Source organism: Dipodomys ordii, unplaced genomic scaffold (genome assembly GCF_000151885.1).
Source record: "Dipodomys ordii isolate 6190 unplaced genomic scaffold, Dord_2.0 Scaffold96, whole genome shotgun sequence".
Taxonomy (NCBI): Eukaryota; Metazoa; Chordata; class Mammalia; order Rodentia; family Heteromyidae; genus Dipodomys; species Dipodomys ordii.
In genome coordinates this window covers 567,612-586,846 of record NW_012267312.1, presented here as the reverse complement: position 1 = coordinate 586,846, position 19,235 = coordinate 567,612, and the positions used below count along the sequence as shown (strand labels likewise).

Genomic DNA, 19,235 nt, shown 5'->3' with positions numbered 1-19,235 from the left:
GAACTTCATCCGTTCTGGGAAGTTCATTTTAATGTACTGTTTCATATGTAGCAATATAATTGATAATGCATTTTATACACATGTTTAGCAGCATTCACTTCTTAGGAATGGGCAGATTTTCTAATCTTATTAAATTTAGACCAACATTGTCCTTTATAAATTTCTATGATAATGGAAATGTTCTTCATTATCTATTTCTATACCCCCTAGCCATTTGTGACATTTCAAAGGTAGCTAGAATAAATAAGGAGCCATGGAGATATGTAATTGTGTTTTAGTGAACCTAAATTTAGGTAAAATCATGAGGCAAGTGGCAACTCTCTTGGACATTCAGTTCTAATTCAATAAAATATAGTAAAACCGGGGAGGGAGGAAGGGGGGGGATATAGGTGGGGGAGGGGAGATGGGAAGGGATAGAAAAGGGAAACAAAGGAGGATTACATGGGCATTATCTTGCCCATGTAATTGTAACTCCTCTGTATGGTATTTTCATAATAAAAAAATATGGTAAAACCATAGTGGTTTTGTATATCTGAAAAGAGAGCATAAACATTTGATGCTAACTGAAAAGAAATTCAGGGATGAGAAAGTCAAAAATAGCCAGCTCCAGTCGCTCACACCTGTAATCATAGCTACTCAAGAGGCTGGGCTCTGAATATCAGGTTTTAAAGCCAGCCAAGGCAGATAAATCTGTGAGTCATTTATCATGCAAAAGCCCAGAAGTAGAAGAGTAGCTCAAGTGGTAAAGTGCCATCCTTGAGCTAAAAATCCAAACAAAAGCATGAGGCCCTGAGTTCAAGACCTAGTACAGACATTTAAAAAAAAAAAAGGTTAAACATAAGGATTCCAGAATGAAAATATCAAGTTTGAATCAGGGTTATGTTTGTTGCTCACATGTTTTACGCAATGTAGCTGTCTTAGTTTCTTTCTGTATTAAATAAAGATAATAGGTAGTGCCTCTAATAGTGATTATAATATGGAGTTATACTTAGGTTAAACTGAAGACCTTTGTCCAGTGCTTGTCACTGTGTAAATGGAAAGTACAGCATCTCACTCAGTGACATCCCCTCTTGTACTTGAGGGGATGACAGATTTATTCAAATTGTTCTATTTCCTATCATGTTTTTCTCCAAACAGCTAGGCTTCAGGTGTTGCTTTAGCGCTCCTAATGGTAGCTAACATTTTTCTCTGAGGGATACAATAATCGCGTCATGTGTAGGAAGGTTTATCTACTCGACCGTGGGTGTTTCAATCCATCAGTTCTGTGCTCTGCAGAGATATTTGATATTTGATGTACCACTGGGCCTTGGTCAAATTGCTTCATTTTGATAAACTAATCAATAAAGGTGAAGACAAGGTAGTTGAGATTGTGCTGTAATTCATTTTAAACATTGTTGCATTTGTCTGTTTCAGTTACTGGCGGAAGAGTTGCCCCTGCGCCAGGGAATTCTAAAACAATTAAATGAAACTGGAGGAACAGCACTTGTAAGTGCTCCCATAAACCCAGAAGAGCAAGATAAACTTGAAAATAAGCTCAAACAGACAAATCTCCAGTGGATAAAGGTTAGACATTAACCATCTCCTCTGTCACATGCGTTAAATATTGCAAGTGTTTAGATTTGATTTGTTCCCTGAGTACTTTATTGGGAAGAAGCTGGTATATGGATTATTGTTTTGCTTTGTTTTATAACCCGAAGATTTGGTTTGGCTGTATGCTTCCTGTTAGATGGGAAAATGGTGATAGTGGATGGCTTTACATTAATGACCAAACGCCAAAATAGATACTAGTATTTCTTGACATAAATTTTTTCTATAGAATTAGACAGAAAAGGAATGGCATAATTAATCAGTAATCCAGTATACGTTGGCAGTGTTTAAGCAAGGTGGAGGTGGTCTGGTTCAACAAGTTTCACAAGTCAGAATTATAAATATGATACAGCTAAGTTTTAAAATAGAAGTAATTTCATACTAGTGCTGAAATTACTTGAAATTCTTATAAATTATTAGAATGATAGATGTATGTATATGTTGATATGTCCAAATGAAACCCCCTTGTCTGATTAATTGATACAAATAAAAAATATAGGGAAATGAAACAATAGAAAATGCTAATGTTTGGGGCTGAGAAGGTGACTCAGTGGTAGAATGCTTGCCTCACATGTATGAGGCCCTGGGTTCGATTCCTCAGCACCACATACGCAGAAAAAGCAAGAAGTGGTGCTGTGGCTCAAGTGGTAGAGCACTAGCCTTGAGCTGAAGAGCTGAGGGACAGCGCCCAGGCCCAGAGTTCAGGCCCCACGACCAACCCCCAAAAAATGCTAATGTAAAAAAATAACTTATTAAAGTGAAAATGCAGCACAGTTCCTAAGCCAAATCATTTTCCATTGTATGTGAGTAGCCATATCTAAATTCTTTTCATTTTCCTCAAGAAAATAAATGTTTTATCTTTTACCAGTTATATTTACCACATGCCAGTCATCATTAGTCATTACTATAAATATGGAGAACAAAAGGGAAATTAAATAAAGATGAAGCTTGACTTTTCTGCTGCTTGATAAAAAATGGATATTGCTCCAGGCAATTAACTTCCCATCACAATATGGTGATTAATAATAGCTCTAGTAGTGATCATTCAGTCTTGTTCTCAATATGAAATTTTAATGAAAAAAAGTACATCTTTAGTGGGGTTGTTAGGCTGACTAGTATTTGGGGAGTACTGGAAAATACTATAAAATGAATAGGCAGTATGATACTAATGATTATAAGTAACTCTTCTAGCTAAGGATGATAGTAAGTACCAGATGTCTTCATTGGGATTTTGATGTGTTCATGATACTTCCCTATGAAGTGTATTTGTAACAAAATTCAGAGTTAGTGAAATGCTATATTTAAGAAGTGATGCTGACTTATCTATTGGTCTGACAGATTTGGAAATCTGTCATCTTGAATGTTTCCTTTATGTACTTGATAATTCCATCAGATCATTTAAATCATCCATTCAACAGTTATCTAATGTGTGACTATGTATCACATGCTGTTCTAAGCACATCATAATCAAATCCCACCCTTGCATTATTTAAAGGACATGCATAATTTTATAGGGCTTGGCAATATAAATATTCATATCTCTAATTTATAGTTACTGAATAGGCTGTGGCTGAGAATTTGGGGAAGGGCATAGTCATTTAACGTTTATAACAAAAGCATCCTTGACTTGTCCTGAGTATATCTCAATTTGCTCCAATAGAACTGTTGTTCTATCATAATTTTTTATAGTTCTTTCCTTGTCTTTCATGATTATCTACTGTAGAAGATAGTATGTATATAGAATCACTGTATGAAAACAAATAGGAGCTCAGAGATGCACCCAACTCGGTCCTTAATAACTGTGATTACTGCTAATATTCTCAACAGCTGCATCACCATCCTTACCATCATCATCCTTTTGGAAAATCGAGTGAAATTGAGTAGATTAACTTGTCTAAGAAACCTGATTGTGATTACTACAAAATTAAATGCTCTTTCAAAACTATAAGTTTATAAGGATATAAGTCCTAGTTTTCCAAATTATTGAAATTATAGGCAATTCTGGCGACAGAGTTGGTGAGAAGGCTAGTTACTATGGTGATGAGTGAAGAGGTTTGTCAATGGTGGATTCCACCTACTACTAGCTGTGTGACCTTACCTATCCTGTGTTCACCTCTATCACAGTATCCACAACTCTCAATTCCCCAGGTTAAAGTGAAAATTCAAACTGTATTTGCTCCAAACTGTTTATGTAAGGGTCATGTTGAAATAGTAAAATGTGAAAATCATGAACAAAATTCTTGCTGAAACAATTTCATTAAAGAGTTGTTGAGTTGTTAATATGGCTGATGACAAAGCTGAGCTATATACTGCCATTATGAATACATGGCTGAGAATGAGGAGAGTTAGAAGCAAGAAGTCAACAAAAAAGTGGTCCTAATGGAAGCACAGAGACTTTTTAGGCAATATCTTCAAATTCTTTTGATCTCATTATTCTCATTATTGATAGTTAACTAGCATTTAAGATAAAATGTCCTGGAAAATTGTAATTTTCCTTTTCAGCTTGCCTAAGAAGAGCAAACCATCCAATATTGTTTTCATATACTGATATTTTTAATTTTTAAATGTGAGAATCATTTAAATGACCTTTAACCCTGAATACCTTTGCAAGGAAGTTATTGGCCTAACTCTTAACTCAGTAATCCAGAAAGAACCTTCATACAATTTCCCCTTCTCTTCCCCTTACACCATTCTTTGTGTTGACCAAGTTGGTGTTGGTTTTGACCCAAAATGATCTATAGAAATTTACATTGGTGCCAGATAGTGTTCAAATAGGAAACCTCAACTAATAGAAGATCATTCATTCATTTGAAGACAATACTATTGAAAAAATCAAACACCAAAAGTATAGTGTGAATCCTAAAGCCCTGATACTTGTGCTAGAATTCATTTCCATATTAAAATTTTTCTTTTGACACTACATACATACTAACAGTATGTATCCAGCATGAAAATGTATCCCTCAAGTTTCCTGTAGCCAATATTTTATTACAAAGGTAAGCTAATTTCTAATAAGAAAAGAGATTTGATTATTCTCAGCAAATTCTCTTTCCTGTTCACAATGAATTTCAATGAAGAAGCATATTATGATGATGAAAAGATAATGGAGAAGAAAAATTTCATAATTCTTGACCTTCAGTGTAACTTTTTAAAGCCTTTTATTAGCACAAAGGTGTTTGCCCTGTGGCAGTGGATTTTTGAAATGAAAAGAAATTATATGATAAAAAAGGGTTTTGATAACATAAAATGATTTCATTTCTTCCTTTTGTTTCAGCATCTCCTTTACTGACTAGATTCTATAACATCTCTTGAAGGCTAGAGGGGGTTTTCTTTCTTTCTAATAATTTAATAATCTTGAAATGGCATTAAATGGAGGTTTTCATATGCTAGCTCCTTAAATGAAGGTTGAATAGGAAAGAAGATTAAAGGCCATATTTAAGAACACAGATTGTAAATTCTAACCCAGTTTCATTTATTATATCACCTCAAAAGCCAATATGTAATGTGAAAAAATAAAATTACAGGGCTGTTTTTATCAAAGGTCAGAATCTTACCACGAATGAACTTTTCTTTCAGTACTTTATACTTATACATCAAGATGTGTGAGTTTATTTGGTTTAAAAGAATTTAATACTAAACCCTGACTACTATATCCATGTCAGCTGTCCCCTAGTGCTTCAAACTGGAGTGAAGGGACATGGACTGCTGGGTTGGTTGATATATTCCATTTGTGGTAGACCACCTGCCAGGGTGTATAACAGATCGGTAATAGGTTTCTTACCTTTTATTATATAGAAAATGGATTGTTAGATTAGGCCCAGGGCCAATGAACCCTGCAAACCCTGGTTTCTGGAAGAGTTTATCATCTTTTTTGTTATTTCTTTTTTTTCTAATCCACATTTTATTACCATCAATTGGTTTTTTATGGAGCATTTCCTTTTGATATGTACACATATTAATAAAATATACCCTAATCATATTTGCCTTTCAGCCAGTCTCATCACCACTCTCCCTTTATTCAAGCAGTTTCAACAGTTTTATTCTTCCATTGTCACACATGTACATACAGAATTTGACTACATTCACCCTCCTTCAGTATCTCTAGTTTCCCCTCACCCTCAATAATGCCACCATACAGGATAGGACCTGTTTTACATTCCTATTATTCATTGGTTTCAGTGTATATTAATTTTTCAAAAAGATTTCACGGTAGCATTTTACATATACATATACTACATTTTAATTTGATTGACCTCCTCATTTACTCTCACTTTGAGGGATATTATTTCTGTCTCTTGTCAACTGAGAAGGATGGGCTAGATTATCTGAGAGTAAACGGAATGCCAAAATTGTCATTCCTCTCATTTATCCCTCTTATATCTCAGGGCAAGCTCACTATGGCTTATGAAGGGGCTGATGAAGAAATTCTGCTTTGCTGCCTTTTAATTTGCTTGTTGATATTAGAACCAATTAGCAGAGATCAAAGAGAGCATTTCATTGTTTGTTTCTAAAGGAAGGCAATCTGTTTTGCTAGACAAGTTAAAGTATTTAAGTGGAATGATATAGTTATAATTTGTGAACATTTTTGGTTATCACTTGAAAAAGTGTAGTTCATCTTTGGCATGGTTGATCAAGTGTGGAGGAAAAGAGATGGGCCAGAAAATGGGCCAGAAACCAAAGTTACTGCAAGGGTATTTTGAGCCACTTCCTTTGTCCTGATAGTTGAAATCTGTAGGCAACCTGTGACTGATAAGCATAGCATAAAAATACTTTTATTATGAAGGTGACACCTTCTTTTTGTGATGTAGGTCACATCAACATTTTGACTAAGACAATAATTCTTCAACTTATTTAGACCTTTATAAAACAATGAAAATTCTGCAACGCAATCACAATTTGAATGACTATGATAAAGATTGCTTTTGCTGTTATTATAAATCCTAGGCTAATGCTGTTAACTCCTTAAAGTTGCTTTCTTGTTCCAGCTGTACCAGGGATGTGCCTCTTTCTGCTAAAATGATTGAGATTCTGGAGAAGGGACAGGGAAAATTAGTTTTTTGGTGCTAGATAGATTCTCATTCACTGGCAATCATATAGAACATCCATAAGACAGAGTAATAGAAAAGACACTTTCTAGTAGCACCACTTCCAGCTTTTTCTACTTATGTGGTGCTGAGGAATTGAACCCAGGGCCTCATGCATGCAAGACAAAAACTCTACCATTGAGCCACCTTCCCAGCCCTCGTAGTTATTTCTTAATTCAGTTAAATTGAAAATAGAGATTAGCCATCACAAAATTGTAGTTAGAGTTAAAAATCTCCATAGTGGGGGCTGGAAATGTGGCCTAGTGGAAGAGTGTTTGCCTAGCATGCATGAAGCCCTGTGTTCAATTCCTCAGTACCCCCATACACAGAAAATGCTGGAAATGGTGCTGTGAATCAAGTGGTAGAGAGCTAGCCTTGAGCAAAAGAAGCTCAGGAACTGTGCCTAGGCTGTGAGTTCAAGCCCCAGGACTGGCAAAAAAAAATCTCCACAGTGGCCTAGCACAAATGTCTGACACTTTTAAACCTATCAACTTGAGAAAAATATGATTTGATAGAGCTTCTTGGAAGGCAATGATGAGCATAAACAAATTTGCATTCTATATAACTTCGCCATCTAAATAATTGCTAAGCTTAAATTGGGTAAGTGGTATTAAAAAAGACAATGAAAGACTATAAACTAGGGGTCTTTTGAGGATCTAGAAGAGGAAATAGCTGTTTCACATATAGAGAAGTACCTACTAAATATGGTGATGTGAACTGAAGACAAAACTCATTTGAGTTGCATAGTTCAGGAAACTCCTACGTAAAAAATCATAACCCAGGTGTCTCAGAGCAGCTCTACTGTACATACAGAAATCCATAATTGTTTTCCACTCTTGCTACCTCTGGCCCAGATACTGACCTTGTCATTGTTCTATTCTTCAGAGGCATTGTATTAATCCCAAAGGAGACAGACAGGCCAACTACTTCCACTAACAATTTACATAATTGTTTTCCTACAATTTGGTGCTAATTAAAATGTGAAAGGGGTAGTGATGATATCAGTAAATGTAATAAGGTCATTCTTTATTCCAAGAGCAAAGATGATTCTACCAGAAAGGATTTTGTGTATATTCTTCACATTATAGTAGGAAACATGAAGTAAGGCAATCGCATAACATGTACTCTGGCGTAGATTATAAACACTAAATATTACAGAATAAAGAAAATCTTTCAATGATCTCAGAAATTGATTTTAACTTCTGTATAGCTGTACATAGTACTGTAAGGTTAATAGCTTAAAATATCAAAATTGTATTATTTTCATAATTCTGAGTTTACCACGATATTGTCTCCGTCACCTAGTATCAAGCAAGACATGGGAAAGTGAAAGTGTTCTAAATGGTCTCCCTCTTATAACTGTCTTAATAGCTTAGCTGGGGCTATTAGCCATGACCTTCATTTGTCTTTATTTTCTCTTTTACACATAGCTCTTTTGGCTTTCTCACAACTTGATTGTTGGGTTCCATGAAGATGTATTCCAAAATAACATCAGCAGTGAGGAAGCACTTATCATACTTCCCCTTCAGTCCCAATCACTCATATTCCATTGACTAATGCCACGAATATGGCTGGCCTCAGAGTCAAGATAAGAAGGGATGCATAATGACAAGAATTCTAGGAGGCATCCATAATTGGAAGCAACCAAATTATGATCTTCCACACCTTTTTTTTATCAGCAGTGTGATCTCTAGGGATCACAATTTCCTCATCTGGAAATTGGGTCAAAATGGCACTATTCATATGGACTAATTAAGACATAATACATGCAAGAAGCTTAGAGCTGTGCTCAGCACATGGTAAGACATCAATAACCAATATCTATTGTTAAGCTTTTAATATTATAAATAAAGAGCTATAAATAAATTAAAATATTCTTGAGGCATTGCTAAAACTATAAAGCAGCAATATTAGGCTTCTCCCTTAATCAGATGTCATATTTTCATGAATGTTAGCTGTGTCATGAAAACATCAACAACACTTTTCTACAATAGCTGGTTGGTTCTGACAAGAGCCTCTACTACTCCCAAAATGCCAAACAGGACAGTACTATTTGCAGGTTGCTGAGGATTCAGAAAAGACAGTTCTTTGGTAAATGTCTCTTTTAATCCAGGCTTTGCAGCTGCTCTGTAAAAGATTTCTGGAAATGTTTCTTCCACTAGTCATTGACACTCAGACTGCCATTGCAATGAGGCCATTGGGTAATCCTCCCATTTGTTCTGTGCTCTTCCTTGCTTTCCCCATCCCCATCCACCTAGAATGTCTACTTCTGTTCAATTCTATACTATCCAATCTGATAACTGCTTTATATAACCACAAAACTGCCTCATCACCTCCAAAGAAGATTTATCTAGTCCTCTGTTACCCTCAAGCCCACAAACATTCAACATTTAAAAATTCATTATTTTCTACTTTACATGTGTCCAGAATTTAGTTTGTACAATTCTTTATATATTCATACCAAACTGGCACTAGCCTGTTAATAGAGAATTTTAACTCAGTCCTATTTTACAGAGTTCCTCGCTTCCTAGGATAATTAACAATTCCTGAGTGTGTTAAGTAGTGATAGCTAACATTTACTGAAAGCTTATGATGTATAAGCCAATGTTTATTCTAAGTATTTTGAATCATTAGAGGGAAAATAACCTAAGACTTCCAAATAGGACTCTAGAACAAAGCTAATTTGAATTATTCACTAATTGATTGATCGGTGTTCTAATATTTGTTGTGGGGGTTTTGATAGTTTGGGTAGAAAAGTGAGTTTTTTCCAGAAAAAATCAACACGGTATCTTTAGGATAAAATAGAAATTCCATTCTAATTTATGTGCCTTTAAGAGAATACCCCTGGCACTAAACTCACAGGCAAATGCCACCATCTGTGTGATTTCCTTCCATTTGCCAATGTAGGCACAGCAGGTACTATTAGGTTAACCTTTTATTTCACCAGCATTCTCTCAAAATAGTAAACACTTTGGCTGTTCCAAACCTTTAATCCAAAACTAAAAATTTAAAATTCTATGTTCTGGAAAATAATAATGGAACTATTACTATATTATGTTTATTTCTTACATGGCATTGCAAAATAAGGCTTATAGACATTGGAAATGGACTATTTTGTTAACAAGATCAAAGAGATATTATGAAGAATAGCATGACAAAATGAAAATTTTAAAATAGCATGAATTTTCACCTGTGATACAAGGTGGGAGAATATTTCTAACTAATATGCTCACATGGGTATATTGGTTAGTACTCTTAATGCTGCAAGTGACAAAAAACCTGGCTCAAGTTGATTTAAAGAAAGATGTTTTAAACAATAACCAGAATCATCAAGATTCTGGGTTTTGTTTTTGTTTTCAGTTTTCTGCAGTTTGCCTTTTTTTTATTAGCCTATTAGCTTCATCTGTCTTCTCTCATGGTAACAAGAATTGCCAGAAAAAATATCAGAACCTATATTGCCCTACTTATTTTTGAAGAACAGCTCATTAGGGACTTTTCTTTCTTAATCATCCAGGAAAGATCTCTCTGGAACTCATTGGCCTGAATTAAGTCATATGTTCATGCCTGAGCTAAATCAGACCAAATCTTGCCACTGAACATGCAAGTAAATTCTTTAGCTGAAACATAATGATTATAAGTATGATGGAAGATCCTTTAAAATAAAATAAAGATGATATATAAACAAAAGGAGATGAAAGATAGATAGATAGATAGACTGACAGACATGGGTAGAGCTGAAAAATGATAATCCACTAATACCCATACATGTTCATCACCATATTTTTAACTAGTTAATGGAATTAAAAGGGATTGTGATATAAGGAACACACTTTGAAAATGTAGACAAGTTTTGAGATCATCAAATAAAAACTTTCTGAGTGCAACAACAGTTATCAGTGGTGTCTCACCCCTATCTCTTCAATGTTTACCATTTCTGTATACAGTTCTTGCTTTCCAAATATTAGTACTTAGTTGCTTTTTCCTGGGGCTTCCTCACTCCTCTCATGTGGCACCATGGAAATACAAAGAAGTTTTTAATCCCTTTAGAGTAGTATTTGGTACATAAACATCCCTTATCCTTCAGATCTGATAACAGAGTTTACAATCCACTTTCTTCTCTCGTAGCTCCTAGACAGAGTTATGATTGAGTTGTCCACAGTTGTTGTTGGTTATCTTCTCTATTTCACTTTTCCACACTTTCCTGAATGGTCCTAAGATCATATATCAAAACTTCTAGGGTTAAAATTCTTGCACTAGGTCTGCTTCTTATGAAACCTAAATTAAGAGAGTTGTCTTTTTATGCAAATATTTATAAGGTGACTATGTGATCAGAATTTTATAATTTTGTGTTACGTTAGTATAAAAGGATATTTATTCTTCAGTGCCTGACTATTTCAACTATATTCAATTTTTATTCAAATTTTTACTCTAAATTTCTCAACTAAAACATGATTATAAACAGGGAAAAAGTAGAATGCAAAGTAGATGTCCTATTTTTGAAGGCCTAACTTTAAAATGGGGACCTCAAATTAAGATTTAAGCAAAAGAATATATGAACATCTGATGTAATATGAGATTAGAAGGGAGAGATTGGGTTTCCTGAACTCTACAGAAGCTGCATAGTGAAGGATTTATAGTAAATTGTATATGTGACTATCCAACAACTATCACTACACAGGGTATTTGGAAATTTCAGTGTAAAGTTTTACTACATTCCAATAAGAGTGTATTCACTATATATTGTTATTATATTAACATAATGAGAGGGTGAGAGGACATATATTGTCTTAATAACAATTTGAAATATGTGTCACATACTCCTACTGAGCTATGATGGGCTGTGCTATTTTGGGCAATAGAAGAGTTCTACCTTTTCACTTTCAACATCTTCCACAGAAAATTTCTCACTATCTGGTTTAGATGGAAATGTGTAATTTTACAATCGGATGGAAAAATGAATCAGGAAAAAAGTAACTTTTGGGGGATATCCATTCATTATAAGACTTGGTCTAAGACTTGGTTGACATTTTATAAAATGGAGTTTTGACTCTGAAAAAAATTAGTTTCATAAAATTGAGATTATATGAATAATTTAAAAATTTACTTTACAATTTTTCATGCATTTCAAAATGTCAAACTTATCCTTTAAATGAAAAGGATATAGAACTATCATTCATCACTTCTAAATTATGCATTCCTCAGCAATTTTCAGAAGTCAATTCCAACATGTTTTTATCATTTCTATGCTATACACACTATGCTCACTTTCCATGTTGTAATTTATTTTTTATTTCTTCCTCACTCTTTTATCTTATCCTCTCAGAACCTGTTAATTTTCTTTATATTCCATCTCTTCTTTTACCCTTTCCCCCATCTGTCCCCTTCATTTGTTGTCCTATACTTTGCAGCTTCTGCAATTATGATCTTAGTTGTTGAAGTAATAAAGGTAGACAATTCTCCACTTCTATTCTCTTACAGTTTATTATTCTATTTTTAAGGTTAACTTTATTGTAAAGTTGATGCACAGAGGGGGAGTTGCATAATTAAATAAATACATTTCTTAGCCAATATTGTTACCCCTCCCTCGTTTTCTTCCACTTTCCCTCCCACCGTGACTCTCCTATCCCCAAAGTTGTAAAGTTCATTTCCAATATAGTGTTGTTTTGTGAGTATTGCCATTGCATTCGTTCACCCTTTGCCCTTTGTCTTACCGTCTTGTTATTCCCCTTCCCCTCCCCAAATCATATAAACGTATATACAAGATACTGGGAACTAAAATAAAAAGCAGTGACAATGGGATAAATCAAAGGGGGAAAAATGAAAGAAAAAAATAACTTCACAAAGTACATTTTAAAAAAAAAACCCTCTGAGCTAACGAATTAAAAAGAGACTTCTCAGGGAGAAAACCAATGCAACAGTGATATACACAAGACAATATGTTGGAAATGATCTGTACAATTTGGGGGGTAGGGGGGAAGTAGGAGAAAATTGAGGGCTGTGGTAACAAGGTTGACAAGAAATGTACTAATTACTTATGTAACTGAAACCCTTCTGTATATTACATTGACAAGAAAAAAGAATCCCCACGCACACACACACAAAAAGAAACTTCTCTAGAGAGAGGAAATAGGAAGAGCCAACAGACATGTGAAGAAATATTTATCATCTCTGGCCATAAAAGACATGCAAATCAATGCCACATTGAGATTATACCTCACCCCAGTTAGAATGGATATTATCAAGAAAACAAGTAATAACAGATGCTGGCGGGTGATGTGGCCAAAAGGGAACCCTACTGCATGGTTAGTGGGAGTGTAAACTTGTTCAACCACTTTGGAAAGCAGTAAGGAGGTTCCTCAAAAGACTATATATTGAGAGCTCCCCTATGACTCAGCAATCACCCTTCTGGCCATTTACCCAAATGATCGCAAACAAGGCCATCCTAAAGCTACCAGCACAACTATGTTTATAGCAGCATTATTCACCATAGCTAAAGTATATATAGGAATTCCATGCTTCAACCAGAAAGAATGGCATTACCCCATTCATAAGGAAATGGAAAGACTTGGAAAAAATCATATTAAGTGAAGCAAGCCAGACTCAAAGAAACATAGGCTCTATAGTTTCCCTCATTTGTAATAATTAGTATATGTCTAGGATATCCTAGCAGAGGATCACAATAACTCAATACCTATGTATATGACCATATAAAATGATGCTAATTGAAATGAACTCCAAGATATTATATTTTTGATAAATAGTTCAAAATGAGTCAGATGCTCAAAATGAATAATGTAGAAAAGTACATGAGAAATACATATATCCTTTTAGTCTAAAGAGCTGATACTAAAGTTTTGAATGATTCTAAAGCTTCATCTATAAAGCATCATCATCCAAAGCAGGCTTTCCAGATGTAGGTATTCGTGTCTATGTAAAATTTTGGAGACTTTTAAAAAGCTATTTGAAATAGCAACCATGCAAAGATAAATTGTTTCAAATAAATTACTGAAATATATGTGTAATAATAATATAATTTATCTTTATTGTTATTCCATTTTAAACTTAATAATGAATGTTAGAAATGCCACCATAACTTTATCTAAATATGTACTTTATGTCCTCTCTCTGACATTGAAACTTCAAAAATAATCACTGTCTTTGAGTATGTCTCTAAACTACGATCCTTTCATGCCTGTGCAATATTCTTATATTGAAAAACTCTACAATTTTATCATTCTTTTATTTGTATATGTATTAACACATTTGCTCCTTAAAATATTATGAGTGTATATTAGATATCTATTGATGTATAAAAATTACCAATAAAATATTAGCTTATTTGATCAGAATTTCCTGCTTCACAGTCTCTCACAATGGCTGCATCCAAGGTGCTGGCCAGAGTTAGAGGTCCAGTTTAAAACTTGAAGAGGGAACTGTGTACTTCCTAGTGCACACGGTTGTTGGCAAAATTGTTTATTGGACTGAATCCCTGTTTCTTATTGGCCAAAGGTCATCCTAAATTTCTTGCCATATGTACCTCTTCACAGCCAAGAGGAGAGTGAAGAAGAAAAAGGAGGGAGGAGAGACAGGGACAGAGAAGAACAGAGGAAAGAGGGGAGATACAGTGGGGGAGTGGAGAGAGAGCAAGAGAGAGAGGGGATGGGAATTTCACCTATAATAAGGCAAAAATCCCCAAAATCGCATATTTTGTAGCCTAATTACCTAAGTGGTATCTCATCATCTTTGATATATATGAGACTTAATTATAAGCAAATATCATATATTGCCCACTCTCAGGATGTGGACAACATGCAAAAGCACAAATACTAGGAGATAGCCAATACTGGATATCTTCTTAGAATTCTTCCTCCACAGATTTTATTTCCTTCCAAATCCTAGCATTTGAAAATATGGCTATTTCCCTAAGAGTTTCCTAAAGACATTTTTATTGGTATAAACATTATTTTTTATTGTGAAAATACTGTACAGAGGGGTTACAATTACATGGGCAAGATAATGAGTACATTTCTTATCAAGCATTGTAGCCTCCTCCTTTGTTTCCCCTTCCCATCCCTTCCCATCCTCCCCCCCCACCCCGCTACCCAATCCTACTTCTCCCCCCCACCAAAGTTGTAACGTTCTAAACATTTTTAAGATTAAAGAAATGTTTGTCATAATTCTTTGTATGCAATAACATTATTTCAAAAAAGTGAACTTATCATTTCATATTTCAAAACTGTGTGGAGTTGAGAGGAAGCAAAGCTGTTATGAGTTTTAATTCAGATCTGAGTTGCACCACATTTTGACAGTTTCTCTCTATAAGATGGTATGGGGCGGAAACTACAGTAGTAGTAGCAATGCAACATTAAATGGTTTTGCCTCATACTGATTTAACCTCTGTGATTTTAGTGCTTTTTCCTCTTTCTATAAAATAAATACCCTTAAATTCTAGCATGTTTTTCAAGAATACTATGGCAAACACTTCTGGTAAAATTTAAGGTTATGCTTAAAATAATGTTATGATCTCATTATGTTACAAGCTCCATATTGAAGTAACTTTTTTTATTTTCTAATTCTAAAATACAGCTTGTATTTGTGAAGAGTTCTGCCACCATTAATAAAGTTTTCTGAGGAAGCGAAATATCAAAATACAATAAAGAGATCTGTAGTTTTTCATCTATAATGTAAATAGATATCATTGAATAGGTAGGGATTTATATTCACATATGAATTCAGTATTTGCAAGAAATTTTTTAAATATAAATACTTTAAAATAATGAGGTTACCACTTTAGAGTAAGAATACATGAAGAAGCATTTATTGTGACAATGATTTTCATCTTCCATTTTTTCAAATGTTATCATTTGATATCAATATATTTAATACAGCTTTTGTTATGATACCACAAATGCTTTTCAATAGGAAAATCATACTGAGACTGATAAAAATAGCTAATGCTTATTCAAAGTTTAACAAATATTACTCAAGCAAAAATTCATACAAAATACCCAGTGTGTCATTTCAGAGCAGTGCTATCTAATGTGGTGGCCACCACCTATTATGTGAGTCTTTGAAATGTGTGTAATTCAAATTAATTGTACTATAGAGCTTGTAGTATAGCTCAATGATAATGTTTTCCTACAAGTGTGAGGCCCTGAGATTTCAGACCTACCACCAGAGATTAGATAGATAGATAGATACATAGATAGATACATAGATACATGGATATATAGATACATGGATATATAGATACATAGATATAACAGGTAGATAGATAGACACATAGATTATAGATACATAGATACAAAGAAAAGTAGATAGACAAATGTTCTATAAGTTTAAAATATTCACCAAGCCTTAGTATCAAAAAATAAGGAAAAAATCTTGGTTTATTTTTCATTTTGAGTTCAAGTTGACATGATATCAGTTTGGTATTATATTTAATGTATTATTAAAAACAATACATTTATTTTAACTTCTTTAATACATGGGAAATTGAGACATGGTATATCACTGACACTATATTTTTATTGACCAGAATTATTCTAAATTTTTTTAAAAAGGCTCTAGATTCACATTGTTGAGAGAAATAATAACCTATGAAGTCTGTGCTAAGAAAAAATTAGACTAACTCTACAATATAGACTAGTCTCTATGTTACTTATAATTGAATTCCTTTATTTGTGGGGGTCAGAATATTTTTCATTCAAAACCTCTGCCTGATTTAACCAACCAACAAATCAGCAAGCAAACAAATTTCTGGAGAAGAAAAATCATTTTTGAGTCTACATTGTATAGAATCGTAAAGTAACATAGATGCAGAATTAGAAATATAGGGGATATAATTCTTGAATTTCTTTTTTTATTTTTTATTGTGAAAATACTGTACAGAGGGGTGACAATTACATGGACAAGAGAATGAGTACATTTCTTATCAAGCGCTGTAGCCTCCTCCTTTGTTTCCCCTTCCCATCCCATCCTCCCTCCGCCTCCCCACTCAACCCTCCCCCCCTACCAAAGTTATAAAGTTCAATGAATTTGTTTTGAGCTTACAGTGCTTTATACAGAGAAGGTACTCAGTAAAAATTAGTAGTGAATAATTAGTATTTAGCTATCAGTTGTTTTTTCAACAGCACACTTACTAGTGGCTAAAGCTTTGTGTTAACCAATTTTAATCACTTAATTAGCAAAGCAATACTGTTTTTATATGGCTATATCTGTCATCAACTCTCAGGTTTAATAAGCAGCATGATCAGCTTTATCATCATCTCCCACATCTTTCTGAACTTCACAAGTTTATAAACTACTACATACAGCACAATGTGTTTCCAACACATTATCTTGTCTGAGCCTCACAAAATTTGTAGATGAGCATTATCTTTTTCAGAAAAAGAAATCCAGGCTCATCAACGTTACCCTATCTTGTTAAAGATCAGCATATTGCTAAGTGACCAAATTCAGTTTCTCACTGAAGTTTGTATATAAAAAGAAGTTTAAAGAATTAACCCTAGAGAACAGAAATTAAAAGGTGAATATTTTATTATGTTGTCAGTCTAAATAGCCATTAACTTGCTAAAGTTGCTAGCCAATTCTAATGAAGAGAAGTTAGGTTGATGTTCGTTGGTAGATTATTGATTGACAGAAATATTAGTTTTCATAATGATTAGAGAAGTAAAACTTTGAGTTGATTTAGACATTAGAATAATTAGGCATTATGTGCTACAGACTAAAGGGATACTTAAAAAGTAGAGATTAATGAAGTAATAGTAATATATTGTATTTTTGAGAATTGCTAAGAGAGATTTTAAGTATCTTACTACAAAATAATAAATAAATAAATAAATGACAGATTATGTTCTTAGATGCACATCATTAATAGACTTGTTTTGAAAACATCATAAGTTTATGCATATACAAACTAAGATGGTTTTGACATCTCTATGTAATATAGCCTTTTAGGATCACCATTATATATAAGGTCTATCGTTGAAATGTTATGTAGGTCATGACTACATACAAATTCAATTTTTTCAATTAAAAATAAATAAGCTAGAAAAATCCCTGCTAGGATCATGGAAATTGAAATGTTTAGATTTATGTGAATATTTTATAGGTCCTTTACTTCAATTTCAAACTACAAAGTAATAATGGCCTAGACAGAAAAAAGGTTAAGAGATTATTGAGCATAATAAAACAGAGTGACTTATAGCCCAGAATAAGCCTACCAATCACCTTGTAGTTAGCAGGGGGGGGAAACATATGGGAAGTCAAGATGGCAAATGAGAATAATATTTAAGGAGGTAGCCAAGGACAGATAATTACTTTTTTAAATACACCAAAACAGAGGAAATTTCCCTTGGATCACAGTTATAAACAAAACCCTCCTAGTTCCTTTCAGAACTAGGATATGAAAGCACTCAAAAAAAAAGAGGAATACCTATTACTGATGGAGAGCTTGTAAATAGCCTGATGGCTTCTGAATAGAGTAGATAATTGCATTCAAAATCGTAAAGGTATGCTTGGGCAAAACTTTGAATAGTTAAGGAATCTCAAATCTATGTTTTCTTGGGTCGTCGTGGGGGCTGAAATCTGGGCCAGGGCACTGTCCCTCAGCTCTTCAGCTCAAGGCTAGCATTCTACCACTTGAGCCACAGTGCCACTTCCGGCTTTTTTGTTTCTGCTTATGTGGTGCTGAGGAATTGAACCCAGGGCCTCAAGCATGCAAGGCAAGTGCTCTACCCCTGAGCCACCTTCCCAGCCCCTCAAATCTATGTTTTCTAACTAAAGGCAGTGGGGGTCACTGATGATTGTTGATATGCAAGATTTCACTGCTTCTAACATAGTTCCAAATGGGAGAGTTAAGTGATATGGCTTTCCCCATTAAGCAATTCATGCTTGGTTGGTTGGTCAACTTTATTTTTGTAGTCATTGAGATTGAACCTTAGTCTTCAAGCATGTTAGACAAGAACTCTATCACTGGGCTACATCCCAGCTCACCAATAATTGTTTTCTGAAAGAAGGTTTTGGTTTTGCCAGTTAGTATGTCTCCTTGCAAGAATATACTAGAATCTCTAGAGGAGAAAAGGTTGTTCAACCTTTCCCTATATGCACACAGAAGAAAACCTGGCAAATGCATCTAGAAGGGAATGATTCCTTCTTAGAAATAGATTTTATTTTAGGAAACTTGATCCAGGCAGGATTCAACTATTTCAAGTGAAGACTGGAAGCCTATAGTCAGTTTGAGACTTTTTTTTTCCCTAATAGCTGAAGTAGTAATGGCTTGAAGTAGCCTTCTGCCATGGGATTGTAAAAGGAAAGGCTAGATATAAGTGAAGTAGCATTATAATGCAACATGAAAGAAGACCCTGGAATATAAGGCATATAATTGTAAGACACTTAAAGAGGAGCTGTCGAAGATAGGTATTGTTAGAATTATGGTCAATGTCCCACAAGAAAGTGAATGGGTTTAATGGCATTACTCAATACAACTGAGATCAGATAGTTTGTAAGCCATAAAGCAGGTCATTTAATCAAGGACTTCCAACTCTTAACTTACGTACTTTA

At 34.3% G+C, this 19,235-nt stretch overlaps 1 protein-coding gene across 1 annotated transcript in view; it reads left to right on the top strand.

Annotated features, from left to right (window-relative positions):
• The window catches only part of LOC105993437 (dystrophin-like), a gene marked incomplete at its 3' end in the record, with an annotated part of 1,816,642 nt that overhangs the window by 1,237,407 nt on the left and 560,000 nt on the right, over window positions 1–19,235 (top strand). The window contains 1 exon segment of the mRNA XM_013026710.1: window positions 1,414–1,563. Coding sequence (XP_012882164.1) covers window positions 1,414–1,563 — 150 coding nt within the window.